We start from the raw sequence: 26,709 nt of genomic DNA on the forward strand, positions 1-26,709 counted from the left end.
ACTTATAAAGTATGCACAGTAAGAGATAAATAACAACAGTAATAACATCGATCAATTATAGCAGTATACTGTAATAAAAGTTACACGAATATGGTCTCCCTCCCTCCTTCACTCCCTCTCTCTCTCTCTCTCTCTCTCTCTCTCTCTCTCACCTGATCTGATAACCCAGACAGCTTCATGTCCCAAGCGGGATGGAGCAGATGGTGTGAGATTTTATCATGCTACTCAGAACAGTGCGTAATTTAAAACTTATGAATAGTTTATTTCTGGAATTTTCCATTTAATATTTGTGGATTATGGTTGATTGCAGGTAATTGAAACTGTGGAACGAGAAACCATGGAAAGTGAAACCATGAATGGCAGGGTAGTGTATTGGAAGTGAAGTAGGTCATATCAAGCTCTTAAGTTAAAATCTGGTTTTGTTTTTGCCACAATTGGGTCACTTCCATGCACAATATGGCCCATTGGTCTTCAAACCTAAGGCTAAGTCATGTGGTCCAGATGGGTAGGGTCGACCAGCTGGCTAGTTGATGGCACTGGCATCCAGGCCAAGTTGCTTAGGCTGGCTGTGCTAGACAGCTAAGCACCAGGCAAGCACAGAAGTGGTGTGGAAGGATGTGCTGTCTGGTCGCCACTTGTAAGAAGGATGGAACGCTCAGATGGCAGAGTTGGAGACCCCTGCTGTGAGATGAGTGCTAGGAGCCCCTTCTCTCCTCATGCCTCACCCCTTCTCTTGGTTCCTGGGGCTTCTTCCTTGTCCTTCTCTGTGGGGTTTCTGCTCTCATGTGCAGCTGGAGGGGAGGATCTCTGGCTCTGTGCCACCACTTCTAAGGAGTCAAAGGTAGACCAGGGAATGGAGTTTCAGTAACAGAGGCTCCCTGTGCCCCACCCCCCTTCTCCTGCATCCTTGAACTTGCACCTCCCTCCCACCCCATTGCTCACATCTGTTGTGGAGGCTTAGGAAGGAATAGAGGTAAGGGCTATGCTACTAATCAGCATCTATTTTCAATGTCAATCGTGGGAATCAATAATTGAACAGTGAGATTTAAATATGAAGTGCCATATGAATGCTAAATAGACCTTCAATTGAGGGGGACTCTGATGTTTCAGATATCATAAGGAAGGATGGTTATACATAGATATAAAGGCTTATTCTATAAATATCATGACAAAGTAATATATGCATTTGTTCAACAAATATTTATTGAGTGCCTGAGTGCCTCTTAGGAGCCAGGTATATGGCAGGTGGTAGAGGTACAGAAATCACAATCATCTCTGCCTCCATGCCTGAAGGACTTACATGCTGATGGGGAGAGATAGGCAATAAGCAAATGAATAAGTAAAATGTATAATATTATGAAATAGTATTAAATGTTATGAAGAAACATAAAGCAGAGGGGATAAGGTGTTGGGGAGAGGTGAAACTTTAAATGGGATGAACTAGATAATTTTATTTTAATAATTAATTCTTACGAAGGAGTTTAGATTCTCCAAATTAAAATCTATTTCAACCTAGGGTAAAGAATCCTTTTCTATTATGTAGATATTCTTTCCAGAAATGGCATTTATGGTTATAGATGTGTGTGTGTGTGTGTGTGTGTGTGTGTGTGTGTGTGTGTGTGAGAGAGAGAGAGAGAGAGAGAGAGAGTTTTTACAGCTCCCAAGTTAGGATTTCTGTTTTCACCAATACTTCTAGGCTCCACTAATTTACTAATCCTTTTTTCCAATTCTTTCTAGTTATTTTGGTCTTCCTTTTCCTATCTCATTCTTTCAAAATATCTTTTCTGCTTCCTAGTTTAGTAGCATCTTCTAACCACTGTGTGTACTCCTAGAAAATCAAATTTAGAGGCCCTTGAAAACTCACAGATGAACACCAGGCCCCACTGGGTGTGCGTGAATATGCACTCAGCCGTGACATAGTGGTCAAGAGCCCAGGCTCTGGAGTCAGGGCTGAGGTCCTGGGCAAGTTATTTGATCTTTCTGGACCTCAATTTCCTTGTCTGCAGAATGAGGATAATGATTTCTCCTTCAGAGCGCTGTGATGTGAATTAAATGAGAAGACCCAAGGAAGATGTACGGCATGCTGCCTGACCTATCATATGCTTAAGAGGTGTTAGATGCTCTCACCCTGACTTTTCCTAATTCTGAGTTTTGGAAGATAATTAGTATAGTTTTTTTTTTTTTTTTTAATCTTAGAGCTAGCACGGATCATGGTAATCGTCTGGTTTAATGGTTTGCAAATAGTTATTATTTTTTAAATCTATCAAAGGAACCCTATTTTTCCCAAAGAAATTCAGCATGGAACTTCAGCCCCTAAGGAAGATGAAGCTTCCTTAGGGGCTGAAGCTTGTTGGATTAAGCTTGTTGAAATGGGAGCAAGAAGTGTGCGTCCTGCCCATTCAGCCTGTGTCCCTTGGGACCTCAACCTTCTCTTTCCTTCCCAGAACAGCCTGCAGGGCACTTCTGAGAAGGACTAGGGATTCTCAGGTCATTTAGATTTACCAAAAGAAACCAACCAAAGAAATTTATCAGAGATGGTGACTCTAATCTTCCCTCAAATGCTCTCTATCAGTTAAATCCTCTTTGTAAACAGTCCATGTTGTTTCCTCCCCAGAAAGATTGGGGGTGGGAACTGGCAGTGTGGGTTTCTCACCTACCTACTTCATCCAATTCCCTTTTTGTATTCCAGTTAATTTTTCTTTCCAAGATCACCGGAGGCTGTCTATTTGGTGGTCCCAGTGGATTTTTCATCCTGCTGTATCTCTGTGCAGAATCTGTACTTGACCATCTCATCCCTCTGGAAACTCTATCCCTCTGGGGCTTCCATGGTTTTCCCGTGAGGGCCTGAGGCATCTCAATGATGTTTCCTAAATGATAGCTTTGATTATGTTACTCCCTTTCTCAGTAGCCCTCCATGGCTCCCTGTTGCCTATAGAATCAAGTACACCCTCTGACATAAAGCATTTTTTTACCCTTAAATTTTATGACTGCCCTGGATTACCTGAACCTGCTCTTGACCTCCCACAATGTGGATTTCAGAGTTGAGAAAGTTTGAAGTTAGGGAACATGGGAAAGAGAAATGACCCTTTGTCAGGACCTGGTAAGATAGGTACGATTTAAAATGGTGGAGGCAGCAACAAGAGCATGAGAACGTAGTGTAAGTATTTGCCTTTATGAATCCCACTAGATTGAAGTGATTTGAGACCAGGGACTGATGTGTTATTCCTCTCTGGAACACCCACAGTCCTGGGCCCACAGCTCTGCTCACCATGACCCTGAAGAAGTGAATCCACAAAAGAACAAATGACCAATTAAATTTGAAGTCTAGGGAACTTAAAAAATTTGCTCTAGTTAAATGTAGCCTATTAATGAATAGATTAGACCCTTTGAAAGATGAAAACTAATATAGAAATGTATTTTTATTATCTAATTCCCTAAGGTGTTTTTTTGTTTTATAAATGATGTAATTATGTTATTACAATGTATTTATCTTCATTAATAATTTTGTCAGAGGAAAGCTAGTGTCCTGTTGGAATTATTTGTATACCTGGACTTTTTATTATGGCCTTTCCAAAGGAAGCTATATCAAGCTTTTTTGTTTGCCTGTTTTTGTTTGTTAAATAATACTGCATCACAAAGCACTCTAAAATTTAGTGACTTGAAGCAACCACTATTTATTATTTCTCATGAGTCTAAGGGCCGGTTCTGCTAGTTTAAGCCAGGCTCAGACCGTCTCAGCTGGACCCATTTTTTGTCTGGGCCACCTGGTGGCTCAGCGAGGAGCTGGCAGGTCAGAGGATAGCCTTGACTTTGCTCCAACTGGTCTCAGGCTAGCCTAGGCTTATTTTCTTGGTGAAGGCAGATGAAAGAGAGAGAGAGAGAGAGAGAGAGAGAGCGAGCAGAAGCATTGCACAAGGCCACTAGGCTCAGGTCACACACACTATTATATCCACACATTCTACTGGCTTAAGCCAAGGCCACCAAGATCCAAGGGATGGGGAGATGGATTCCATTTCTCATGGGAGAAGCTGTAGAGTCACATGGCTAAGGCTGTGGACACAGGGAGGGGCAGAGAACTGAGGACATTCATTTTTGCAATAACTATCCCACAGGGATTCTACATACTTGGTCATTTTCTCTTGAGACTATGAAGGAAACCAGGGAAGGTAGGCACCATTCCAGCTTGCAAGATTGTGAGCTACGTTTGGTCTCGTCAGCACTCAAGCAACTACTTGAAGGTGCTCAGAGTATTGCCATTCAGCCAGCTCCTGAAGCTGATTTAGCTGTTTAAAGACTAATGCTGTATTCTGTCCTTTTCATGCCCTCTTAGTTTCTTATCTTCTAACACAGGAAATGATAGATCAGTTGATTTGTGGCCTTTGTGTCTATAATAAGTACAGAAAATAAAAGACCTTCTGAGGTTCATAGGAAGCAGATCTGTAGAGAAACAAAAAGAGGTAACTCTGGTTTGCCTTTTTCTTGGCTTATTTCTTAAAGGCAAAGTCCAGACGAAAGTAGAGTCTCCTGGATATTGTTTGGTTTGGGAAAGATCTAACGAGGTGTGTGAAGGCATCTGTGGGGGTGGGGTGGGAGGGAAGTGAATGGAAGTGCTGATCCGGAGTATTGGAAGGTATGAGAAAGAAGGGACTGATCAATAGCTATTTTTCAAGTGTGGAGCATAATTTGTGTCAGGCTGCTGAAATGAGTTAGTGCTTCGTAGTTAATGGCTGTGAGCACATTTCTTTATTGCAGCGCTCTCCAAAATGTTTGCCATCAACAATTCTAAAAGGCTGTGAGTGACTCACAATGTGAGTAATGCACCGGTGCTTCGTGAGCTGGGGCCTCTTTTCCGAAAAACTTCCCCTTGGACATGGTGTCTCTATATTTACGTCTCCGGCTTGGCTGCACCTCAGATCTGCTGGTATTCTTGCCATCTTGTTTGGATAGTCCTCTTTTAGGCCAGTTGCCCTTTTTTCCTTTCGGGCTTGCTGGGTTCCCCTACTCAGTTCTTTGGTAAGCCCTAAGGAAACACCATTCTCTTGATATTCACAGTATAGTCCCGGGACTAATATCATAGGTGTCGCTTGGGGAGCTTACGCATTTCCGGCCCTGCTCCAGACCTATAGAATCAGAGTCTGTGCTTGAACAAGGTGCCTGCGGGATTCACATGCACACAAAAGCATGAGGAAACACTACTACTCCACAAACACTGATGTTTGCCCCTGCTATTTCTGTTCCCTCACTGTTAACCTCCTCAACATCAGAAAATTCCCCTTAACTTAGGTCCGAAACTGATACACGACTTTTCACTAACCTCTCTGGGAGGGATTCCAAAGTGAGATGGGCTACACTGGCATGGATTGAAATAAAGTCTCATAAAAAGATATATACCGGGGTGGGCAAAAGTTGGTTTACAGTCATAATACAAATAAATAATACAATAGTTCATAGATAATAATACAAGAATAAACTCTGTGTTTTGTGTACTCACAACTGTGAACCTACTTTGGCCCACCCCTGTATTTTTTTCACAGTTGCATATTGGTTTTGATCATTGGAAAGTGGGGGTGGCTATGAGGTCTTCTTTCTTCCTCTGCAAAGAAGTGTGAGCCACAAAGAAGTCTGGTAATTAGACACTTACCAAAGCAAAGGTCATGGTATCCTACCTTTGCCATACCCTAATGGTAGTCAGGAATTTCTGCCAGAGGAATGGGTGCTGCCTCTGATTAGAGGCATCTTAGAGATATGATCCAATTTAAAGAGCCCCCACTTGAGTGAGTTATATTCACTCATTGAGTGTATTCCACAAGTCACATGCCACGTACTGAGCCAAGCATCATATATTCATGATATGATTTAATCAGCCCAACGGAGTATGACCCCCATTTTACAGATGATGAAATTGAAGCTCAGGGAAGGGAAGTAAATTGCCCAAAGTTGCACAGCTCGTGAGCTGCAGAATTTGAAAGAGCCTGCATTCCTCAATTTTATGTGGTTTCTCCAACTGGAAATTCCTTTCTTTAGTTCTAAAAGGCTTTTTCCTCTGAGTTTACCAGGCACATATTTTGAGAGGGGGCATTACAGTAAGCTAATTCCTGACCTTCTTCCACACTGGGGCTCAGGTGTTTTGAGTTCCCCATCCCCATTCTTGTCTTTGTTGTCTGTTTCAAATGGTGCCTCCAGCATGACATCCATTTTGATACCGTCCAACACATGCCACCTCTCTCTTTGAATTCTGTTGCCTGGGTTGTCTGGAAGCTTTACTTACTTGTGGAATTATCTAGTACCTTCTCTAACAAGGAAGTTCCATTCTTTTCTCCCTTCTGCACACTTTGCCCTGCCTGGCACTATGCCTGCCACATCACACACAACACATATTTGTTCAGTGAATTGAACCTGAGCTGATTTCTCTCTGCCAGGGACCTTGGGAGTGTCAGAACTCCAGCTGGGCAAAAGGTTGTTAACAGAAGAGAATTTCTCTACACAGACTATTTCACACCTTCACTCAGGGCCAGCCCAGATTTCTCTTACACTTCAGTCCACAAAGAACCGAGGCAGAGGGGTTGATGAGTAGGAGACAGAGCATGTTAGAAAACTTCAATAGCCACCGTGATGGGCCTCTGAGGGAAGGGGAACCCATCTGATTGTATTTTCTCCTTAAAAATCTCAACTGGAAAGAAAGCAGAAAATATTTAAAACTTCCTCTTGGAAAGCTATTCTGCCTTTGATTTTTCAGGATGTCTTCAAGTGATTTGGGTCTATTTTTAATACCCGTGAGACATGATGTTGTAAGGAGAGCTAAATATAGGGGCCACATCCCCATTTCTTTTATTCATTGGCCTTAATCTCCTTAAGAAGAAAAGAAAAGGCATACTGTATTTCGCCACCAAGTTGTGACGTCTGCCCTGATGGGTCCTGATGAAAGAAAATTCATAAATACTGTGTCAGAAATGAAGATAATGAATGGATTCTTTTTGGAGGAAATGTTAAATGGGAGTTTATGTTAAACCTCCCCTGCCTGCGGAAGACTGAGATAGTTCCCTTCCTTTTCCTCAGGGTCCTTTGGGGACAGCCAGCCCGTGTTACTAGAGCAAGCTTGAGCACCCTACCATCAGCATCCAGAAGAGCAGGGCACTCAGCCAAAAATAACACAGGGCCTCAGAGTGGCAGCTCTAATTCTAGCTCATTAGAAACATATGAGTCTTCTCCTTCTTCTCCTTCACCTTCCTCTTAAAGAAAGCATTAAGTATATGTTAAAAACCAACAATGTTGTGTGTACCCATTGGAGCAGAAGGAGAGACTAGGGCTTCTTGCAATAGCTGTAAGCCTGAGGGATCTGTGTTGGGCGGCTCTGCTCTCTCCATTCTATGTGTTTTTCTCATGCTTTCCCACACCCCTTCAGGATCCATCATTTCCATTTGTCTTGGGTGGATCCCCATGTTGTCAACATCTGGGAGGTGGCTTGGAAAAGTCCCTGGGGTGAGCCTTCAATCTGGTGCTGATCCCAGTCATTGTGGAGGCTGATGAAGAAAGGAAGGCAGGTGGGAGTGTGGCTAACAGAATGGGCTCTGGAATCCCCCTCTCGGTCTTGGCCTCACTCCTGCAAAGGCATGAGAACTTTAGAAGTCTATTCAACTTTTCCATGCTCCAGTTTCCTCATCTGTAAAAGAACAATCATGAGAGTATCTCACATCATTGTTTTAAAGACTGAAGCACGTGGCACATAGGACGCACTCAACATCCTTTAGCCTCCAACTCTACTATTGTAACAAAAGGTGACTATTCTAGAGCTGTGAAATGATTCAAGCCCCTGGTTGGATACATATTTGCTGTCTTAACAACCACCTGCAAAATGGTCTTGGTTTAATTTGGTTTCCAGATCTGTTCACAGTCCTGATTCCCTGTGTTGTTTTAGGTAGAGTGGCAGCTTCAGCTTTAGATGAGAAGCTGCGTCTACAACAGGTGTTGTACTTGCGCTCCAGGTGGGCTGCTTCTTGGAGAAGGGGTCTTCCACTCTGCTTCCTATGCTGTTCCTCAATGAATAAGAGCCACCCACATGCCCCACCTGAGAGATAGATCTGCAGCTGAAACATTGGAGGATTTCTTCTAGTGAGCTAGAAACCCACAAGTCTTGAATAGCACTCTTTCTGCCCAAGATCAAGAAATATAGTTCCCACTCATTCCCCTAACCTTCCAAAAGAAGCTGCACTTTATAATCCGTGCTTGCTGTGCTCCCACCCTTCTGTCTACAAGGAAGGCGGCAGCTCTCCCAAGGAGGACAGCTTTGCTAAACACCATTCAAAAGGTGGTTAAAGTCTCTGCTGATCTCTGGTTGGTCTGCCTCTGAAGAGAAACTTGGGGGAAATAGCCTTGGGGCTATTAAGTCAGAAGGACCCTTGCCTCCCCCTCTGCCCAGCTTTTCTGTTTATACAAATCATTGACTGGAATCTAGCAGAGGAGAGTTTATTGGTCTGTGTAGACCTCAGTGTCTTATAGGCATCCATGGATATTTGACTTTGGGAATGAATGTAAAAAACAAGAAGAATTCAGAGGTCAGAGTACCATGAAGTATTGTTACTGGTGCTGAGGTCTGTGCTGCTGTAGAAACATTTCAGAATCTATTGTATTTTAAAACACTACACCCAAAACCTTCAGCCTAGATTTTGTCCTAAGAGTTGGGGCAGGGGTTCCATGTCACTCTTCTTCAAGGACACTGCAGTCTGATCTGGACTTCTGAAGGTGAGCTGTGTCAGCGCAGGATGCTGGGATGGGGTGGACCCCTGGGGTCGTGGGGGCATGCTCCTTTCGCCACAACTCAGGTCTTCCTCATGGCTGAAATGCTTTGCTTGCCTGGCTGTCTCCCTCCGAGGATGGTGGGGTGTGCATGTGTTTCCCCCCATCTCTCAGACGCTAGCACCCAGCACCATTCTTGGCACAGAGTAGGCTTTTCATTCGTGCCTTTGGGATCCATGAGCAATAAAATGATTGCTCAAAACACCACTTTGCATCTGTTTATTTATGAAGAAAGACATTTATCTTGATTTCTGTTATAGGACTGGATTTATCTCTGATGTCAGTTTAAGACCCCAAAAAACATTTGAATTTGAATTCTGATGTTTGGTTTTTCTATACATTTATTGTTTATTTGATAGCTCTAACAGGCACATGCAAAATCTAAAATGAAGTGAATTAAATAAATTGTAGAATTTGTCTCCCTACCCTTACTTCCTGCACCCTGAAACTGTTAAACAATTGTGTGCTCAGCTTTGTGGTTGCTAGGTTAATACATGGTCTGCATCAGCAAATTGGAGTTTGTTGTGGAACCTTGAAAAATTACGGCTGTTCAGACAGAAGCTAGAAAGTATGAATTTAGCTCTTATTTTATATTCCTGTCATAATGCTTTCCTAGAAAAAAATAAATGAACAGCCACGTTTGTCGCAAGTGGCCTTACCTCTAAATTACCTATATTTTTTGTGGTTTTAAACCAGATTTTTGATGTTACTTTAACTTGGTTTTCGTGGTTTAATTTATTGTAGTTGGTAAAGATTATTCATCACGCATTTAATTCCAAGGTTATCTATTGATTCTGTTCTCATTTGGTATTTTCTGACATTTTGTGGTACTCAATATTGACGTATAATACAAAATCAGCCATCTAAATGTTCATAGGAGGTGTCGCTCACTCATCCTCAGCTGTTTTTCTGAATAGTATGTGCAATAGTTATGTATGTCGAGGTGGTTGAGTGATTTAAGGGTGGGAGTCCTGCCTTTCACACCTACTGGATCATGCTTATAAAAATCCTCGCATACTGTTGTACATGAAGTCACTGAGCAGGTTCCTTAGGGGTAGCACCACGCAGTTTCTTGGTCGGGGGCTCAATTTTTCCCTGGAACATTTACCAGTCATTCTTAAGTAATGTAAATCTACACTCTAAATTAAAATAATAATAATGATAATAATAATAATATTAATAAATAAATAAAGCTTGCTGTGCAAATAGATTTTTAAGGTAAGTCTTCCTAGCCCACTGTTTCTTAAACTTAATGATTCAGCCTCACTAAAATGCAAATGAAGTTCTGAGATTTCACATTTCTAATGAGCTCCTAGCTTCTGCTGGTCAGTACAGTTTGAGTAACAAGTCTTTAGCCCATCTTCCAACCAAATTGCCATCCTACTTTGCTTTGACTTTGAAATTCTCAAATTGTATCCAAGGTTTTCCTTCATTACAATGTTAGGATTAGGAGGAAATACGGAGAGAAGAGATGTGACTCACCCCCAACACCATTTATATTTTGTAATAGTGATGAGAATGTAGAATGTGTTACGAATGTGTAAACTAATTGGGTAGTTTCTAATAGTCTTTGTTCAAAAAGCTTGGTGGTTAGTAAAGTCAATTTCAGGAGTTTTTGAATTCATATTTTCTAAATTTATTTGTGCCTGAGGGACTTTGGGAATCCATCACCTCCTTTCCTCCAAGCCCTTCTCCTCTTATGAGGTTCTTCTTGTGCCCGTCATGTTCCTTGCCTGGTTGAAAAGAGTTTTACTCTCCAAGCCAAACTGGAAATTCGCTTGTGACAGTGTTCGGAGATGAAGCTTTAGGCTACCCTTCCTAGGCGTATTTGCAAATTCAGAAAGTGACTGAAGAGTTTTTAAAAGCAAAAGATACCACAGGGGGAGGAGGGGTATTTTAGCTCCACGACAGTCTGCTGGAGGATTTTTTTTTGTGGGGGGAGGGTGTGAAGAGGGAAGATGTTTCTACTCGACTACGTAACTAACCTATTTCTCATTCATCCTGCTCATAAGATCTACTTTCCCCTCCATTAGTCCATTGGTTATTATTCCTGGGGGATTCTGACTTCGAGGGTCTTTAAAGTCAACTCTTTCAAGAAAGGCTCTTTAATTACTCTCTGCTGTGCTTACCATTCACTAAGGCAGTGCTGTGTGCCTCTGGGCAATCCCTGATGTCCAGGACATCACAAAGTCAGGAACGGTATATAAACATACTGGAAGGGGAAATATTATTTTTATATTGCATTGGGAAGGATGACGTATGGAATGTCTTCACCTGGTTGGACTTAGATTTGATTCTTCTCAAATCAGCGACAGATTCATACGTAGAGAAAAATTGAGGTTCTCATCTATATGTTGTTTTTTATTACATTATTTTGCTTCAGGCTCAAACATATCAAAGTAACTCAGACACTGTGGATGAAATCATCTGATTTTTCATCAATGCATGTCTACTAAATCCTTCTGATTATAGGCAGTTGGTATTATTACATAGTTATAGGCAGACACGGTAATAACACGCAGTAATTAATTGGAGTCTACGTGGCTCAGATTTACACAACGTTTAGTTACAGCCAGGCTGTTTCTCACCTAAGTGATATAAGTAGACTTAGGTATTGAAATGGATTCTGTTTCCTGGTTTGAAAATTCGAGTCTATTGCTTTCTATCTTTGTTCATTACCTGTAGGTTAAGAGGAAGGAAGTCCTCCGTGGTTTCCCGTTTTCTTTTCTTATAATATCTTATCGTATATTTTCTTTTCTTTTCTCTCTTTTTTTTTTTTTATCATAGAAGCCTTTTTATTCCATACAGTTGAATATTGTTGTTGACTGATTAATCACATAAGTTAAGTTGGGGGATCAGAAATCATGTATGTACACAAAACATTTGGCTTTTGCTTAAAAGCTGTAAATGCACATTTATTCACCACTATTTTGCTACAGAGCCAAGGGCTTTTTCTCTGGCGTCTTTTTGTTGTGTGTGTGTAACCAAGCTATATCCCTAACGGAACCTCTACACATCTCAGTTACAATTCTTTCAAGTGAATTGAGACTTTACAGTGACCTTAGTAGAGAGTCTGGGTAGATTTTTATGATTCCCTCCCTTATGACAGCAATTTTTTAAAGCAATTTTTCTTTATTGGGTCTTTCCAAAGCATTTGACTAGTTTTGTGGAAGGCAACAAGTCTCTTTCCATTGAAACTCATATTTTATAGATATACTCTTTAATTAAATCATGTAATTGCATTAACAGGCACAACTAGATGAATAGGATTGGAAACAAACACAAGTGAATCTTTCTAAGTATACAGCCCAGCTCCATGGGAGCCAAAGTGTGAGGGTGTGGGTGTATGAGAGAGGATTCTCTCAGCCACCTGTTCTGTTGGCATAGCCTGTGGGCATCGCTGTTGTCCAGTCTAGCTCTTTTACAGAGGGAACAGTAAACATTAATTATTTTACTGAAACAGTGAACTGAAAAGAATACTCTGGGTTTTTTTTTCCTTTCTGAAATATGATGGTCACATCAGAGTTCACCCTTGTCCAACCTATCGCAGTTATGGCAGCTATTTTCATTTGCTTGGTTTTTGTTTTGTTAGGGTTAATATACAGACACCTCTGGCGTTGTGGCTTTGATCCATTATTATGGTTATTTTGTGAAGCAAATTTCTGAAAACACCTTACCATTAGTTTCCAATTTAAAAAAGGCAAAAAACAGAAGTGAAAGTTTGTGAGAAAATGTCTTGAAAAATTTCGTTGAGAATGAATTTGAAGTGAGGATGTGTAATAAAAGGGGAGGGGGAATGTAGAAACTCCTAAAACTTCTGACCCAGGTGTTAAGTGAATGTGTGCTGAAAACCCTCTCAGTGGTACCTGACCATCACCTTTCCTCCAGGCCTGGGGACGCCTTGGCTCTGCTCTTCTTTTCATAAGTGAACCCTGCCTCCTCCACCCCAGGCCTCCTTTCCTTTCCTAGACCAAATATCTGCATCTAATAGAACAGAGTGCCATATTTTAGCATCAGAGAATACTACTTATGGTTTAATTCACTTGGAAAAATCTTTATTTTCATCGCCTTTTGATTTTTGAAATGAAGTATTAACATGTTTTTATTGTATAAGTTAAAGGAATTTTCCTGAAAGTCAAGGGAGGGCTGACTGGTGATACATTTTGTATAGATTTTTCCTTTTTTATTTTTATATGCAACTTTCCATGAGGAAAATGTTATGAATTCTAAAATGCATTCTATTTCTTATTAGTCAGCATATCCTTAATAAGCTGCCTATCTCAAGGCAAAAGCAGTGATTTGCTGACAATGTCTGCCATTCCTTGGCTTGTAGATGTGTCACTCTAACCTGTGCCCTCATCTTCATGTGGTGTCCTCCCTGTGTGTGTCCTTCTGTCCACTTTCCAAGCTTTTTATAAGGACACTAGTCATATTGGATTAAGGCCCACTCTACCAACTTTGTTTTAGGTTGATTACCTTTGTGCAGATCCGATGTCCAAATAAGATCACATTCTGAAGTAAGGGGGGCTAAGACTCCAATATATGTCTTTGGGAGAACACAGTGCAATGCACAACACGAGGCATAGTCACTGCCACTTGAATTGTAAAACCACTAGGAAAAATAGCTTCTCCCAGTGGCATCTCAGAGCAGATTTGTGTTTTGAAATGTCATTGCTGGCCAATGTTATTCATGCTTTTCTTACACTTGGTTTTCATAGTTGAAACTTCTTTTAATGAACACATTTAACAAAGACAGAAACAAAACTAATTCCTTTTTGATTGCTTGATTTAAGAATAGTGAATAAAAGCTATGAGAGTTAATAAGCTCCTGTATTCATGTGTATTCTCATTATGTTTACATTTTGGAGATGTGCACTTTATCAGTAGTGAATTCATCCTGAGCTTCATTGATTACTTGATGCTTCATTTTGCTTTCATTAATTTCCTTGTGAAGTGATAAGTAGCATTATAGTCATGCTATTCTGAGTTTGCATTCTGAGACAGAGTGATGCTGCATTATTGAACACTTTTACCCTTTCTTTTTAAAATTCATATCTCTACATCTTCTATGGAAATTGTCAAGCTTAATGCTACTCACTCATGAGTAGGAAAAACCCAGATGGTAAAAGAAGGAGGGAATAGTGGAATATGTAGGACATGGGCTGAACAAACTGGGCTGGTAATGAAATCTATTTAAAATAATATTTTAGACTTACTCAATGCTTATGATAAATGCTGTAGTAGATTATTTCATTATTCTCACACCAAGTCTGTGTATTAAGGACAGTGTATTGGTCAGGGTAGGCTAGGTTATAGTGATGGAACAAATAATCCTAGATGTTTATTTCTTATTCCCATAATGTCTGCTGTTGGTCCAGATAATTCTACAAGGCAACTGTTTTCTGTAAATGGGCTCAGCATTTAATATGCTTTGATATTAATGCATGTCTTATCAACAACACATGCTTTGCAGTCACTAAAGTTAGGGCAGGAGTGGGCTGAGAGTCAAGTGCAATGATTAAGGCCTCCCCCTGGAAGGGGATATGTGCCATTTTTCTTATATTTCATTGCCCCAAACAATTCATGGCTATGCCTAATCTCAAGGGGCTTAGAGAAATGCAGTCTTGCTATGTTCCTAGAATAGAGGGGAATCGACTTTGATGAACAATAATATACCTGAGACAACAATATGTCTCTTTTATAGGTGTGGAAACTAGGGATCAGAGAGGTTGGGTAACTGTCCCAGGGATGTAGTGCTAGGTAATAATGGAGCAGCTAGTCAGACCAAGGCCTATTTGACATCAAAGACTATGTCCAAGCACTTTGTGCTTTCCATAGGAACTGGTTCAACTACCTTGCAGATGGTGTGATTCAAATGGTAAAACTAATTGCTCCCAGTTTTTTGTTTGTTTGTTTGTTTTTTAATTCCTGTGACAAGGATTTAGAGGAGTTGGGGCAAACCAGATGATTGGTGAGTCTTCCATTGAGTCTGGTCTCTAGGAAAATTTTCTGGGCCCTTGCTCCTCTAGCCTTTTGGTCTTACTCTCAGGGTAACCTCTGGAGAGGCATTTGAATATTCTCAGTAAGAGAGGAGCCAGATAAGTAAAGGATAGATTTTGTATGTATCTGCTTTGCTAGAGGTAAGGTGACAGGTAGAGTCTTATGATTATCAAAAAGGCAATCATGTCAAGTTAGCTTTTTCTGGCAATTTATAGTCTACAAAACATGTTTCTATATAGTCTGAAGATGAGAACAAACCTACGTGTACTTATTGATTGTGATGCTGTATCAGTGAGGTATGATCGTCAAAACAGGCAGTGGGACCCGACACTGCGTCCGTGAAAGGGCTCTGACTAGCATGAAGTAGGGATGCAGAACATGGGCCTCACAGTTAGATGTGGGCTAACTCCTGGCCCATCACCTAGGCAAATGCCTTTGTCTCTCTTGGATTCTTCATCTGTGAATCAGGAGCATAAGGATGACTTCATAGAATGTTTGCGAAGTATAAACAAGGTAAGGTTAGTGCAGCACGTAACCCAGTGCTGGATACCTAGGGCCATGCTCAGCAAATGCTGGCTTCTCTGATTATCATCATGGTGGTTATCATCTGACGGAGTTTTCAAATAAGGCATGTGATCTTTAGGCTGCGATGGTAGATCATAGTGGGGATATTGCAATTGCTCCTGGAATATTATAATCACTATCACTACAGATAGTGGACTATATTCTGAGAATGGCAACCAGAATGGAGAAATTACCTGACCCCATCTTACATAGTTTGCTGAAGGAGCTAGCAAGATATAACATGGAAAAGAGACACTATAGCAGAGGTTTGAGAGTGTGGGCAACTAGTGTTTTTGGATCTCTGAAGGGTTGTCCTACAGAGTAGGCTTTAGTCTTATTCCTATGAAATTAAAAAATAGTACAGCCATGGAAGTTTCAGGGAGAAGAATGTTAGTTCATTTTGCAACAAAGCTGTCAACCAAGGAACAAGACTCTCTTGGAAGGTAGTGAGTTTACTGTCATTGGTGATAAGATCATTGTTTGTATGGGTACTGGAAAGATCATGGGGATTCAAGTGTTAGTTGAGTGACTAGAGAAGCCTTATATGACAAGACTGAGTTTTATGATTCTACTTCTTGATGCTCAATAAAATTATCTAGAGAGGTTTTTAAACATATACTCATGTCTTGGGCCCTGACCTAGACCAATTAAATCAGAATCTCTGGAATGAGGCCTCAGCAACAGTGTATTTACAAAGCTTCCTAGTTGGTTTTTCTCTATCTTATTGTGCAGTCAAGTTGGAGAACCACTGCTCTAACTAAAAAAAAAAAAATGTAGGTGCCACGAATTAGCCCTACCTGCATATCTTAAAACTATAGGTAATGAACTCAGAACCACAGGAGAGAGCATCATTTTATGACAGAAACAATAATGAAGCAGGACAGAGCTTGGTTGGGTTTGGTTTGGTTGAGCACCAAATTTTGTGGAGTCCATTCAAACTGATGCCTCTGATCATTTTGGTTAATGGTGGGAAAAGGGTTGAGGGTCCACAGTCAGGTTGAGATGCCTATTGCAGAATATCCTCTGGGGGAAGGGGTAGGGGCAGGGACTGTAGATGCTCAGGATTCAACTACAGGAATGAATCTAATTTCACCCAAAAGAGCTTGCTATTATTCATGTTTACTGGCTGTGAGTGACTCATATGGTGTTGGGGGAGATGTGTTCAAATGAAATGTGTGGCTTCTATGTTTAGTAGCTTGTTTCTTCCAGGATACTCCAGCCCACTGGTGCAACCTTGCAGAATGATGCAAATTCTGTGTGTGTGTGTGTGTGTCTGTGTGTGTTGGGATGAGAAGACAGAGCACACATAGAAATGCATATTTCTAGGGCAGAGAGCAGCCTTCACTTCCCTCCTCTGACCTTTACACCAGAAGCATAAAAATGACCCATTGTCCACTGGCCCTGGAGCTTGGTTTTACCTAATCTTTGGATGCTCAGTGGCTGAAATGGCCTCCCACCTGGCCAGTTGGCAGCTGTCAGGGTAACCCCATGTGTCCCAAATTTGTTCCCATGTGGCTTCTTCCTGCCTGATCCCTCATCCTGTGGCATGGCATTTTCTCCATGACAGTCTGCCCCTGAACTGCCCTCGCTGCCGCTTTGCTAAAGGCTTGCCACGAAAGAGAGTAACAGCCACTGGCGAACCCAGTTTGTGCAAGCAGCATCAGCAATGGATGAGGCCTCCCCCAGGCTGGACGAAGACTGGAAAAAAGGACTGCAGAGAGAAGCAAGCTGGCCGGTAAGTGATGTCCTCAGCTCCAGACGGACCCAAATCTCTCAACTCTTTTAGCCCAAGTCAGGGTAATTCACATCAGTCTCTTTGCAGAATTGCATTGTCTGAAGTCACCTCCATTTGGGAAAAATCATCCTTAGATTCTGTGTCTTTTAAACCATGCAAATAAGACTCCAGATGAATTTACTCTGGATTCTTGAGCAAGCTAATAGGGTCTTACGAATCTATAGGTGTTACTAAATTTATACTTCTTTAATAAAGGCCCTTGAATTAACAAGTTGCAGGTGTATATCAAAGGAAACATGCAGATTTGGCTTGTGTGAGTCTAAGCTCATTGCAGTATAAAAATTTAATACAACACCTGTCATCAGACTTCCTTTATGGTGTTGTGGTAGCTTGGAATAAGGGGCTTGGTTTTAACCTATTTTAATGAGTTGACCATTCTTTTAATACAGCTTGCATGCCTTTCTTATTTATGCTGAACTCATAATAGGTAGAAGCTCTGTGGCACGCAGAGAGTTCACGCTAAAAGATTCATTTTGGTGTAGAGGCAGTTTTCATTAAAATATACAAAGCAGTAATGTTTATATGTTATAATACCTATTTCAAATTAGCAAAATTATATGCTCCTGTCTTGGAAGCTGCCAACTGAAATCCCTTCCTAAATCTTGTTGAATGGCTTTGATTACTCTTCTTCACATTACACATTACACACCTCTAATGCATATTTTTACGCATCCACTCCATTGCCATTTAATTAGACAACAATATTGAAGAGCGATGCCAGAGCTTTTTTTTTTTTTTTCATGTTTTAAATGCTGCTGCCTTATGGAAAAAAGAACACTTCTGTGCATGAAGAATTTCTTAGGGGTGGCATTGGCTAAACTGGAGCTGGGATCTTCCATTTTGTCTACAGCAGAAAGTTTTATATAAAAGTGGTGATTGGGAATGGTTGATTTTCAACATCAATATTGAAAAATAATTCTCCCTTTTTATGAAAGGGGAAAGCTTTTCATAAGATTTCTCCTTTCCTAATGAAATTTCAGCATATGCAGTAGTGATATGGACAGGTATGTTGCCTTCTAAGCAGTGTGATGGTGTTAGGTAAGGAGCTTCAGAAAAAAACACCCTTTAGCCGGTCGTGAGATTGAAGCCCTCCCACTTTGCGTGTGAGCATTCTTCGTGAAGCCGGGTGGGGGCAACTTAAACCTCTGCGCGCTACTCTGAGGCTGTCACGTTGGGACCCAGGAGGGTCTAAACAAGTATTCCGATATTTTATGGTACATGGGTGTGACTTTTGGATTTTTGTCTTTTGTTACATGCTTTCTTTTAGAAAGCTGGCATCTTATACGTAGTCTTTACTTCTAAGGGTGATGAAGGGAGGAAGGATGTGAAGTGATGACTCAGAGAGCTCTGTGAATAAAATATTTAAATGAGAAACATGAAATCCAAATGTTTCTGTGTCCTATCAACATGAGCATCCCATGAACCTTTAGCTTGTCAATTTCCCCAAAGGCAGATAATGAAAATGTTCTCTGTGCTACTTGCCTCTGCCTCCAAAGACGCGATCCTGTATAGCTGGTCAACCCCTGTCATTTCCCTTGTGGTGACCGAAGCTCGTCCTGTAGCCAGCTGAGGCAGTGGTTATGAAAGGGGCAAGCTGGTCTCTCATTTGGTCTCCCTGACCCTTGGTAATGCATGGCACTGGTGGAAATGATGTCACAAGGTGTTAGCTCCAGCTTCACATGCCTCTGGCCCTCTAGTGCTCTGTGAGGCCTACCTGCTACCCCCACTCTTCTGTCACCTGTATTGCTGTGCTAGGTCCCCTCATGCACAGAATCATCCCATTTCAAGCTGACACTCAGTATGTCCCTAAGGCAGGAAATTTTAAATCTGATGGCACTGGATGCAAGGCTTTGGCTATGACAGTAACTTATGCTGGCCATCCATGGAAGTGATGGGGTTGGGTGCAGTTTTAAAAACCAATTGTAATAGATGCCCATACTTTAATTTAGCTAAGTACTATGTTTCTTATTGATCTAATGTTTTCCTACCTAACTACAATTGACCAAACACAGTGCCAGGGGTACACCCCCCTCTGATCTTTCTAAGAAGCCTAGAAGAGAGATATGATTATTCCTCATTTTATAGATGAAGAAATTAAGAATCAAGGAAGTTATATAACCTGTCCAAAGCCATTCATATTCTAATCCTGGCCCGTTTGACTCCACTGGCTGTGTTCTTCCCATTTTGGTTGCTGTGCCATCTAAATTGAATTTTATCTCATTTTTTATCTTATGGAATAATAGCTTAGGAGCAGCTGTGACGTGGGCAGGCAGGAAGCAAGAGGGAGGAAGGGAAAAGCATTCTGATCTTCTAATGGAATAATCAATCTCTGAATTATTAAGACTTTAATAAAATGTTCTTTAATAGTTTATTTTTTAACCCTTAACTCTATACCAGTCACTAAGCTACATTTTAATTACTCTGACAGACAGATATGCCCTATCGCTATTATATATATGGGGAAACCGAGGCTCAGACATGTCAGGGAATGTGTCCAAGTTCACATAACTACCAAGATGCTGAAAAGAGATGTGGACCCAGTCCAACCGAAGCCTATACTGTTATATAAGGCTGCCTCTCAGAGTGTACTTTCAAATTATATTTTGATCATACATATTTTAACTCCCTCATCTCACAGTGATGTGATGAAATTTGGTCCTCAAGACATTAGAAAAGACATAATAGTATTTTCTAAAGTAAATTAGGAGTTGGGCGACAATGCCTTGCTTACTCACTTCTTCAGAATGTATTTTAATTGGATCCTTAAATGAACCAGCTTACCCATGGAGTTGGAAATGAACTAGCTATAGTCTCTAGAATCAACTGTAAATCTGAAGATCCATTTAAGCATATAATTTGTACTGGAAAACTAACAGTGGCTGTGTCAAAGTTCATGGTTCTGTCTTGCACAACCTACCTCAGCTCAGGGAGAAGCTCATAAATGGAAATGGCAGTGGCTTCTGCCATCAGGCGACCACCTGACCACTGGCAAACTTACGGAAGGCAGTGCCTTTGCTTCTTCACTTGTAAAGGAAGGTGCTTATGCTTGGGTCTCGGAGGTAAGATGGGAGAAAACTTGAAGATGCTTCATTGTTCTGGGCAATTGTCAGTTGAAAGACATTATGGAGGGGCAAACAGCTCATTTCTAGATGATGTTTTATCTTGGGTCGGTTCCCTTTAAAATAACCGATGTAACTGCAGTGTGCACTAGTCTATCGATATTGTCTGTCTGTGCCTGGCTCCCCCCACAGGAAGATGAATTCCTCAAGGACAGAGATGCAACTTGTCCGTGTGTCTCTGCACTTAGCACTGCGCCTGGCACACACTCAACCCTTGATAATGTTTGCTTTCCTGAAGGGAATTACAAATTTTATCTGAAAGGAAGCTGAGATGTGATCTGGCCTTGACTTTACACTTGAAGAACTGAGGCTGAGGGGGGCCGAAGGATCATCCTGAGTTCCACTGCTGGTTGGCAGGCAGCAGGGATGATCTCCCTGCTCAGCTTTCTTTCCATTCCCTGGATTGCTTCTCCATAAACTTCCTCTGCCTCGGCTTTCTCATCTGTAAAGTTGAAGCTGTAGTATATTATCTGTGCCTGTTTATTTATTATGGTACACCTGTCTGCATAGAAGCTGTAGCATAAAGGTCAAGAATGAGATCTAGAGCCAGACTTCTGCACTCTCACCTTGGCATAATCAAATTCTAGCTATATAACATTAGTGAAGTTTCTAACCATCCTGTGCTTCAGTTTTCTCCCTCATGGAATGGAGGTAATCATCCTAGCTACCTTGTAAAGTTGCTGTGAGGATTAAATGAGTTAATTTATGAAAAGTACTTAGCAGAACACTTCAGTAAGTACTGTTTAGTGACTATAGCATACATTGTACATGTCAGCTACTACCTATCTATTATCTATTTAATGAGATCAGCCATTTAATTTTTTTTTTAATACCTACTGTGTAAAAAGCACATCCACACTTAAGTGGATGAGAAAGTGATCAAAAATGCTGTCCTTGAACTTGAGGTCATGAAGGGTAGAGCACAGCAGGTCATTATAATTGTAGGTTAGTAAACAAATGCCCCATGTCTAGGGGGTTTCAGGGAGGGGTAATACCAGAACTAAACAAAGACAAGGAGTTAAGCCAGACAAATAATTGTTTAGGCCATAACATGTTAGAGGCAAGAAGGAGAGAGATTCTAAAGCATGTGTTGAGTAACCAGTTTCCCTTTGGTACTATCCTTTTAGGGTGAGTAGAAGTGGTAGAGATGCGTTAAAGGAGGTGGGAAGAGAAAGGAACTATGTGGTCAGACCAAACAGCTTCAAATAGTAGCACAGAGCCATAGATGGGTCATAAATAGAGATATCAAAAATATTTAAGGAAGAATAGATCATTCTGGCTTTAGCATGAGGATAAATTAAAGTACAATAAGATTGGAGGCAAGAAACCTAGTTAAGAAGCTGTTTCACCAACTTTCAGGGAGGGGTGGCTGGACCATGGAAACAAGATGGGGATGGGAGGGTAGACTCAAAAATATCTAGAAGACACCAGCCTCTGGATTCAGTGAGCAATAGGCACAGGGCATAAGGGTATGGGAAGAGTCAAATGACCCCCAGGTTTCTCTTTAGGGTGGCTAGGCAGCTATAGGTTCCACCATCTGAGAAGAGATAACCAGAGAAGAAGGTAGTCTCTGGTCTCATGATGGGGTGGATAATGACTAACAAAACAGTGGCTTGGGGGAGAGTTATAAGAAAAATGAATAATATAGATTTTTTAATACCAGGAGGATAAACAAAACTCTGTGAGGACTCAGAAAACCCAGAGAAGGTAATAATATCAGGAAGAGTTAACTGACCAAGAGCTTACTTTGTGCCAAAAGCTGTTTTAAACATTTGATTTATATTAACTCATAGAATCTTCACCATTGTGACATTAGGGAGACACAGATACTGTCCTCATTTTGTAGATGAGAAAGTTTCAAAGAGGTTGAGATCATTTCACTAGTACATGGGACATGGGAAGTCTGGATCCAGAGCTTGTAAGTGCCCTAGGATTATGTCCATCCATATACAGCAAGGGAGCAGGGATGCTTTCACAGAGTAGGTGGCCTTCGAGCCAGGTTTTCAAGGAAGAGTGCATTTTGTGAGCAGTAAAACCCTGAGTTAGACTCCAGGCGCTATTATTTCAGTGGTGGTGGATATGCTTTACTTGGGGCATGGCAAGCAGTCTCTTGTGCATGTGTCTGGGTTCAGCTGGTCAACTAAGGTTGCAGGACTCAATGGGTTTGTCAAGGTGGTGCAGGCCAACTCCACAGCTCCCAGCAGAGGTTGCACATGGTGAAGGAGGCCTCTAGCAAGGCTGGCCCAGTGCCCAGCAGGTCTGTGCCCCAGAGGCCATGGTGTATGGGAACTGGTAGGCCTGGGAACTAGAAGGCCTGACTGGGGAAGGTCTACTAGTCTTAGTTGTGTGACTTCAGGGAAGTCCTCACCTTTCTGAATTGTTTCCTCCACCTGAACTTGGATGTGCTTTGCACATAGTGGGTATTGAAACATGTGAAACAAACTACCCACATCCTAAGTAAAAGTTCAGTTTACTTCATGTTTACAGAAATCTGCTGCAAGACACGAATGCCATATATCTAATGAAGAAATCATGATGATGGGTCAAAGTTCAGCACCTGAGGATTTAGCCTGACCAGTTGTAACTTTATTCCAGACTGTTAGGCCCAGCAAGAAATGGCTTGAAGGTAGAAGCTCTAAGAGGTTAGGTTCATCAAAAAACAAACTCCATTTTTTCTTTTTTGTTATACTTCTGGCACAGTGGTATGTTTGAACAGACCCCTTTCCTTGCTGGTTGCAATTATTTGTTGTTGCCTTTTAAATTATGTGGGGTTCATTCATTCATTCGTTCATTTGGCCAAGGAAGGTGACATGATTGATGCATTTCTGAGATTTAAACACCATAGGTTTATAAGACTACAAGGGACCTTGGGGTGACATGTCCTCACTCGGAGCAGAAGCAAGTCCACAAGGCTAAAGACGGATGACCTTATATAGCTTCTCTGTATAGCTCATTCCTAGGTCTAACAAACAATTCTTAGGCTAAGGAATTCTTCCTGGGGGTGGATTTAAACCACGCCTGTTGCAGCTTAAGACCAGTTTCACTTCTTCGTTCATCCTGGAGGTGGAGAAAAACAGCTCAGTCACTGTCCTTAGGAATCAGCCTTCCTGGCCTTGAAGATCATTATGAAAGCAGCCCTCGGCTTCTGCTTCTCAAGGCTAAGCAACCTAAATCCTTAGGTGCAATTCTTCATTTCCATCTTTTTAAGTTTCTGTGAACCTTCTCCAACTCTGCTCATTACTCTTAACTTCTATAGATGAAGAGGATCTAGCTAGGCTAACCGGTGATCAGCTGCTCATTTATTTAATCAGCTAACACCCACATATTGAGCTCGACATTCTAAATACTAGACCTCTGGGCAAAGCCCTGGGGGTACAATGATAAATAAAAATAGCATAATGTAGCACTGAAAAGATTGATTCATATCCTGGATCACTGCTTACCAGCTGTATGACCCTGCATTTTACTTAAATTCCAGTGTCAGTTCCCTCAAGGGCAAAATGAAATAATAATAGTACCTATCTCATAGGGTTGTTGTGAGAATAAACACATGAAATGCACTTGGAATACTGGTTGACACATATAGTCATGCAACCGTTAAATAAAATAAAAATTTGAAAGATGCAGACCTTGCCCGTGAGTTGTACCCACTCTACGTGGAAGGACAAACTAATAAATAAACAACTGATGGCATGTTCAGTGCTCCAGAAGCAGTCTGAGCGTGTGGGGTGAAAGTTCAGAGGACCAAGAGGAATTCTTATACTTCAGGGTATTGAGAATGGCTTCATGGATGAAGGACGGTGAGCTGTTTCATACACTTCTTAAATTCACATATCGGTGACTTGCCAGGCAGGGAGAGACCTTGGCATGACATCACATTTTTTGTTTTTACCCACACATCACTGAGTCAGATCTTAGGAGGAGAGTTAGGGCTTCCCAGGTGAGGAGGGTGAAAAGGCATTATAGTCAGAGGGAGCCTTAGCAATCAAGAACCAGAAGAGTAAATATTGGGCACATGTTTGAAAAATGGTGAGTGGCTAGTTGTGCCATGGTGTGTGATGGGAGGTGAGGCTGGGAGGAGGGTCTTGCGTCTGGGTGGCATTAGACAGTGAATGGAGCTCGAGGCCTTGCAGAGGCAATTGGCTAATTCTCAACTCAGTCCATGCTCACAGAGCTTAATTTTTAAAAGCTGTAGATCATTTAAGGGTGCTGCCAAAGCACTTGATGTTTCTCTTCTGGTAGTTTTTTTACCATTGTGGGTCAGAGTTACATGCCAATCCCTGGAGTCTAGCATCTGAATCTTCATTTCTCTGCTTGTCTCAGGGCCTAGCATAGCACCAGGCATAGAACAGACTTAAGCCGTATGTGTTGAAATCGAGTTTGCCATGTATAACCAGTGCCTATTGTAGGACAACCAATTGTGCTTATATGTGAATGAACAATAGCAAATAAATGAATCCAGGGATTTTACAGTTTCAAATTTGAGTCAATTTCGAGCACCTCTTGGGAAAGGACCAGTTTTGTGTAAAAGTCAAAAAAAAAAAAACCCAATATGAGAAACAAGTTCTCCCCATGGTGTCTTTGCCTTTTGCCTTCCGCTTCCTGTTCTCCCGTGTGCCGCCTTCATGACTGGTTATTCTGACTGGGGCCCGAGGAACCTTGAGTGAGTCTGACTTACGCTTTTTTCTTCTCCAGCTCCTTCTGGAGCATTAACTTCTGTAGCTTGCAATTCACCCTGACGACGGCTAAAGCACATTTGAGAGGCAAGAGGCGGAGGGCAGATTTTCAAAGAAGGTTGAGGAGAAAAGGCAGCCCTTGAGTATCTAAAGAGACAAATATGTTTTACATCAAGTTCCCCTGAAAAAAATGTCAAAAGAAGTGAGAAATGCTCAAACCGTAGCAGCTGGTTGAATGCAGCGATTCTCACTTGGGGCGCAAAAGCCACAATTTTCTGTCTAATTCTCTACTCAATCACTCCATGGCCCCTGTCTCAAGCTCAATTTAAGCTCAGTCCCCAGTACACAGAGCCACTGTACAGTGTATAAAGAAATGACTGGCTGAGGGACTGAGGCAGAGAAGGAGCCATGTGGTGGCCCAAAGCTTGAGTTACCAGTCATCCCTGGATCACATGACATCTCTCCCCAACACCCCTCAGAAAGTCCATGTAAAATAGGTCATTTCTCCTTTAGCCTTTAAATTGTGATTATCTCCGCCTGATAGGATAATGTGATCAGCATAGCCTGATGCTTCCGTTCAAATGCTCTCCCCATGTGTTGGGGAAACAGTCAATTAGTGGAGACTGGGGGCTGTGGTGGGGAGTGCTTGGATTGCAAGTTTGCTGCCTCCTGGGCTTTGAATTGAAATGGAAACGGGCTGGCTCTCAGCAGAACTCCATCACTGCTGATGACTGTTTGTCTTTTTCAGAGGAGTTCTGGTGAGCAATAAATATGACTGCTCTTTAGGGAGAGCGTCCTAGAAACTGTTGGATCTTTCCTTACACATGTCAAGTATATTTCAGTTTTCAATCTCATAGAAGCCTCAGGAAGGAAATGGCAGCAGTGTTATTATTACCAACTGTCAAGTGCAAAAGCCGGGGGTTGACAGGTTCAGAGCCTTGCCCAGCAGGACCAGGACTAGAACTGGGGTCTGAACTGAACTTGTGTGCTTGTTCTCTCAGATCAAGCTGTCTCTCTGTTTCCTGGGCAAGGATTAACTTTCCCAAAGTTTGTAAAAAAATGGGGTTGTTAAATGACTATTTAATGCCTCAATCAATTGTCCCCTTCTTTGGAAAGTGTCACATTTAAAGCTAAACTGTTCTATGTCATTGGTTCTAAGGAAGAGGTTCTCTTTCCAGCCCCAGCCATGAAAATGTTTGGGGAAAACGCAGGATGTTCATGCTCCTCCGTGCTGATATCATGCTTCAGGCCTCGGTTTCATGCAGTCGTGGGAGTCCAACAGGGCTATTACGCAGTCAGTAATCCGGAGAGATGCTGCAGAAATACATAATTGTGTGTAACACTCCAAGAGACTTTATTTTTAGCATTGCTGGAGTCCTTTTTCCACTCTGGAGGAGGAGGCACACCGTCTCCTGTGATAACTCCTTGCCAAGATGTGAATTAAATAGCCTGCATTACCTCAACCCCACCTTGTGGGTGAATTAAAGGTTCAGCAAATCAGAGATCTGAACAAAGGAGGCCCAAATATTTTCTTGACAAATTTTTGGAAACTGAAATGGTCAAGGGTTCACATGATACAGCTTTGCTATTTGTGAGGGAATAATACACTCTTAGGTGCATAGGTCTTTGAAATATTCTCTCTTCTTTGGTACTTGATCTTGGTGTTCACACAGAACTTGGGGAACTATAGGGGTGCATCTTATGTTGTACTTTGCCTGCATTGTTAATGTATTCTTTATCTCTAAATTTCATCTGCCTGGAA

General features: G+C 41.6%; 1 protein-coding gene across 3 annotated transcripts in view; it reads left to right on the forward strand.

The window, feature by feature from the left end:
* The window catches only part of PPARGC1A (PPARG coactivator 1 alpha), a 622,917-nt gene that overhangs the window by 316,640 nt on the left and 279,568 nt on the right, over positions 1–26,709 (forward strand). For 2 of the 3 annotated variants that reach the window (XM_045182632.2, XM_053922148.2), the window contains exon 2: positions 16,925–17,092. The exons of the other annotated variant lie outside the window; for it this stretch is intronic. In XM_045182632.2, coding sequence (XP_045038567.1) covers positions 17,024–17,092 — 69 coding nt within the window. In that variant the 5' untranslated portion in view covers positions 16,925–17,023. The remainder of the gene's footprint in view (positions 1–16,924; positions 17,093–26,709) is intronic. 3 annotated transcript variants of the gene reach the window in all.

Source organism: Desmodus rotundus, chromosome 4, assembly GCF_022682495.2.
Source record: "Desmodus rotundus isolate HL8 chromosome 4, HLdesRot8A.1, whole genome shotgun sequence".
Classification (NCBI taxonomy): domain Eukaryota; kingdom Metazoa; phylum Chordata; class Mammalia; order Chiroptera; family Phyllostomidae; genus Desmodus; species Desmodus rotundus.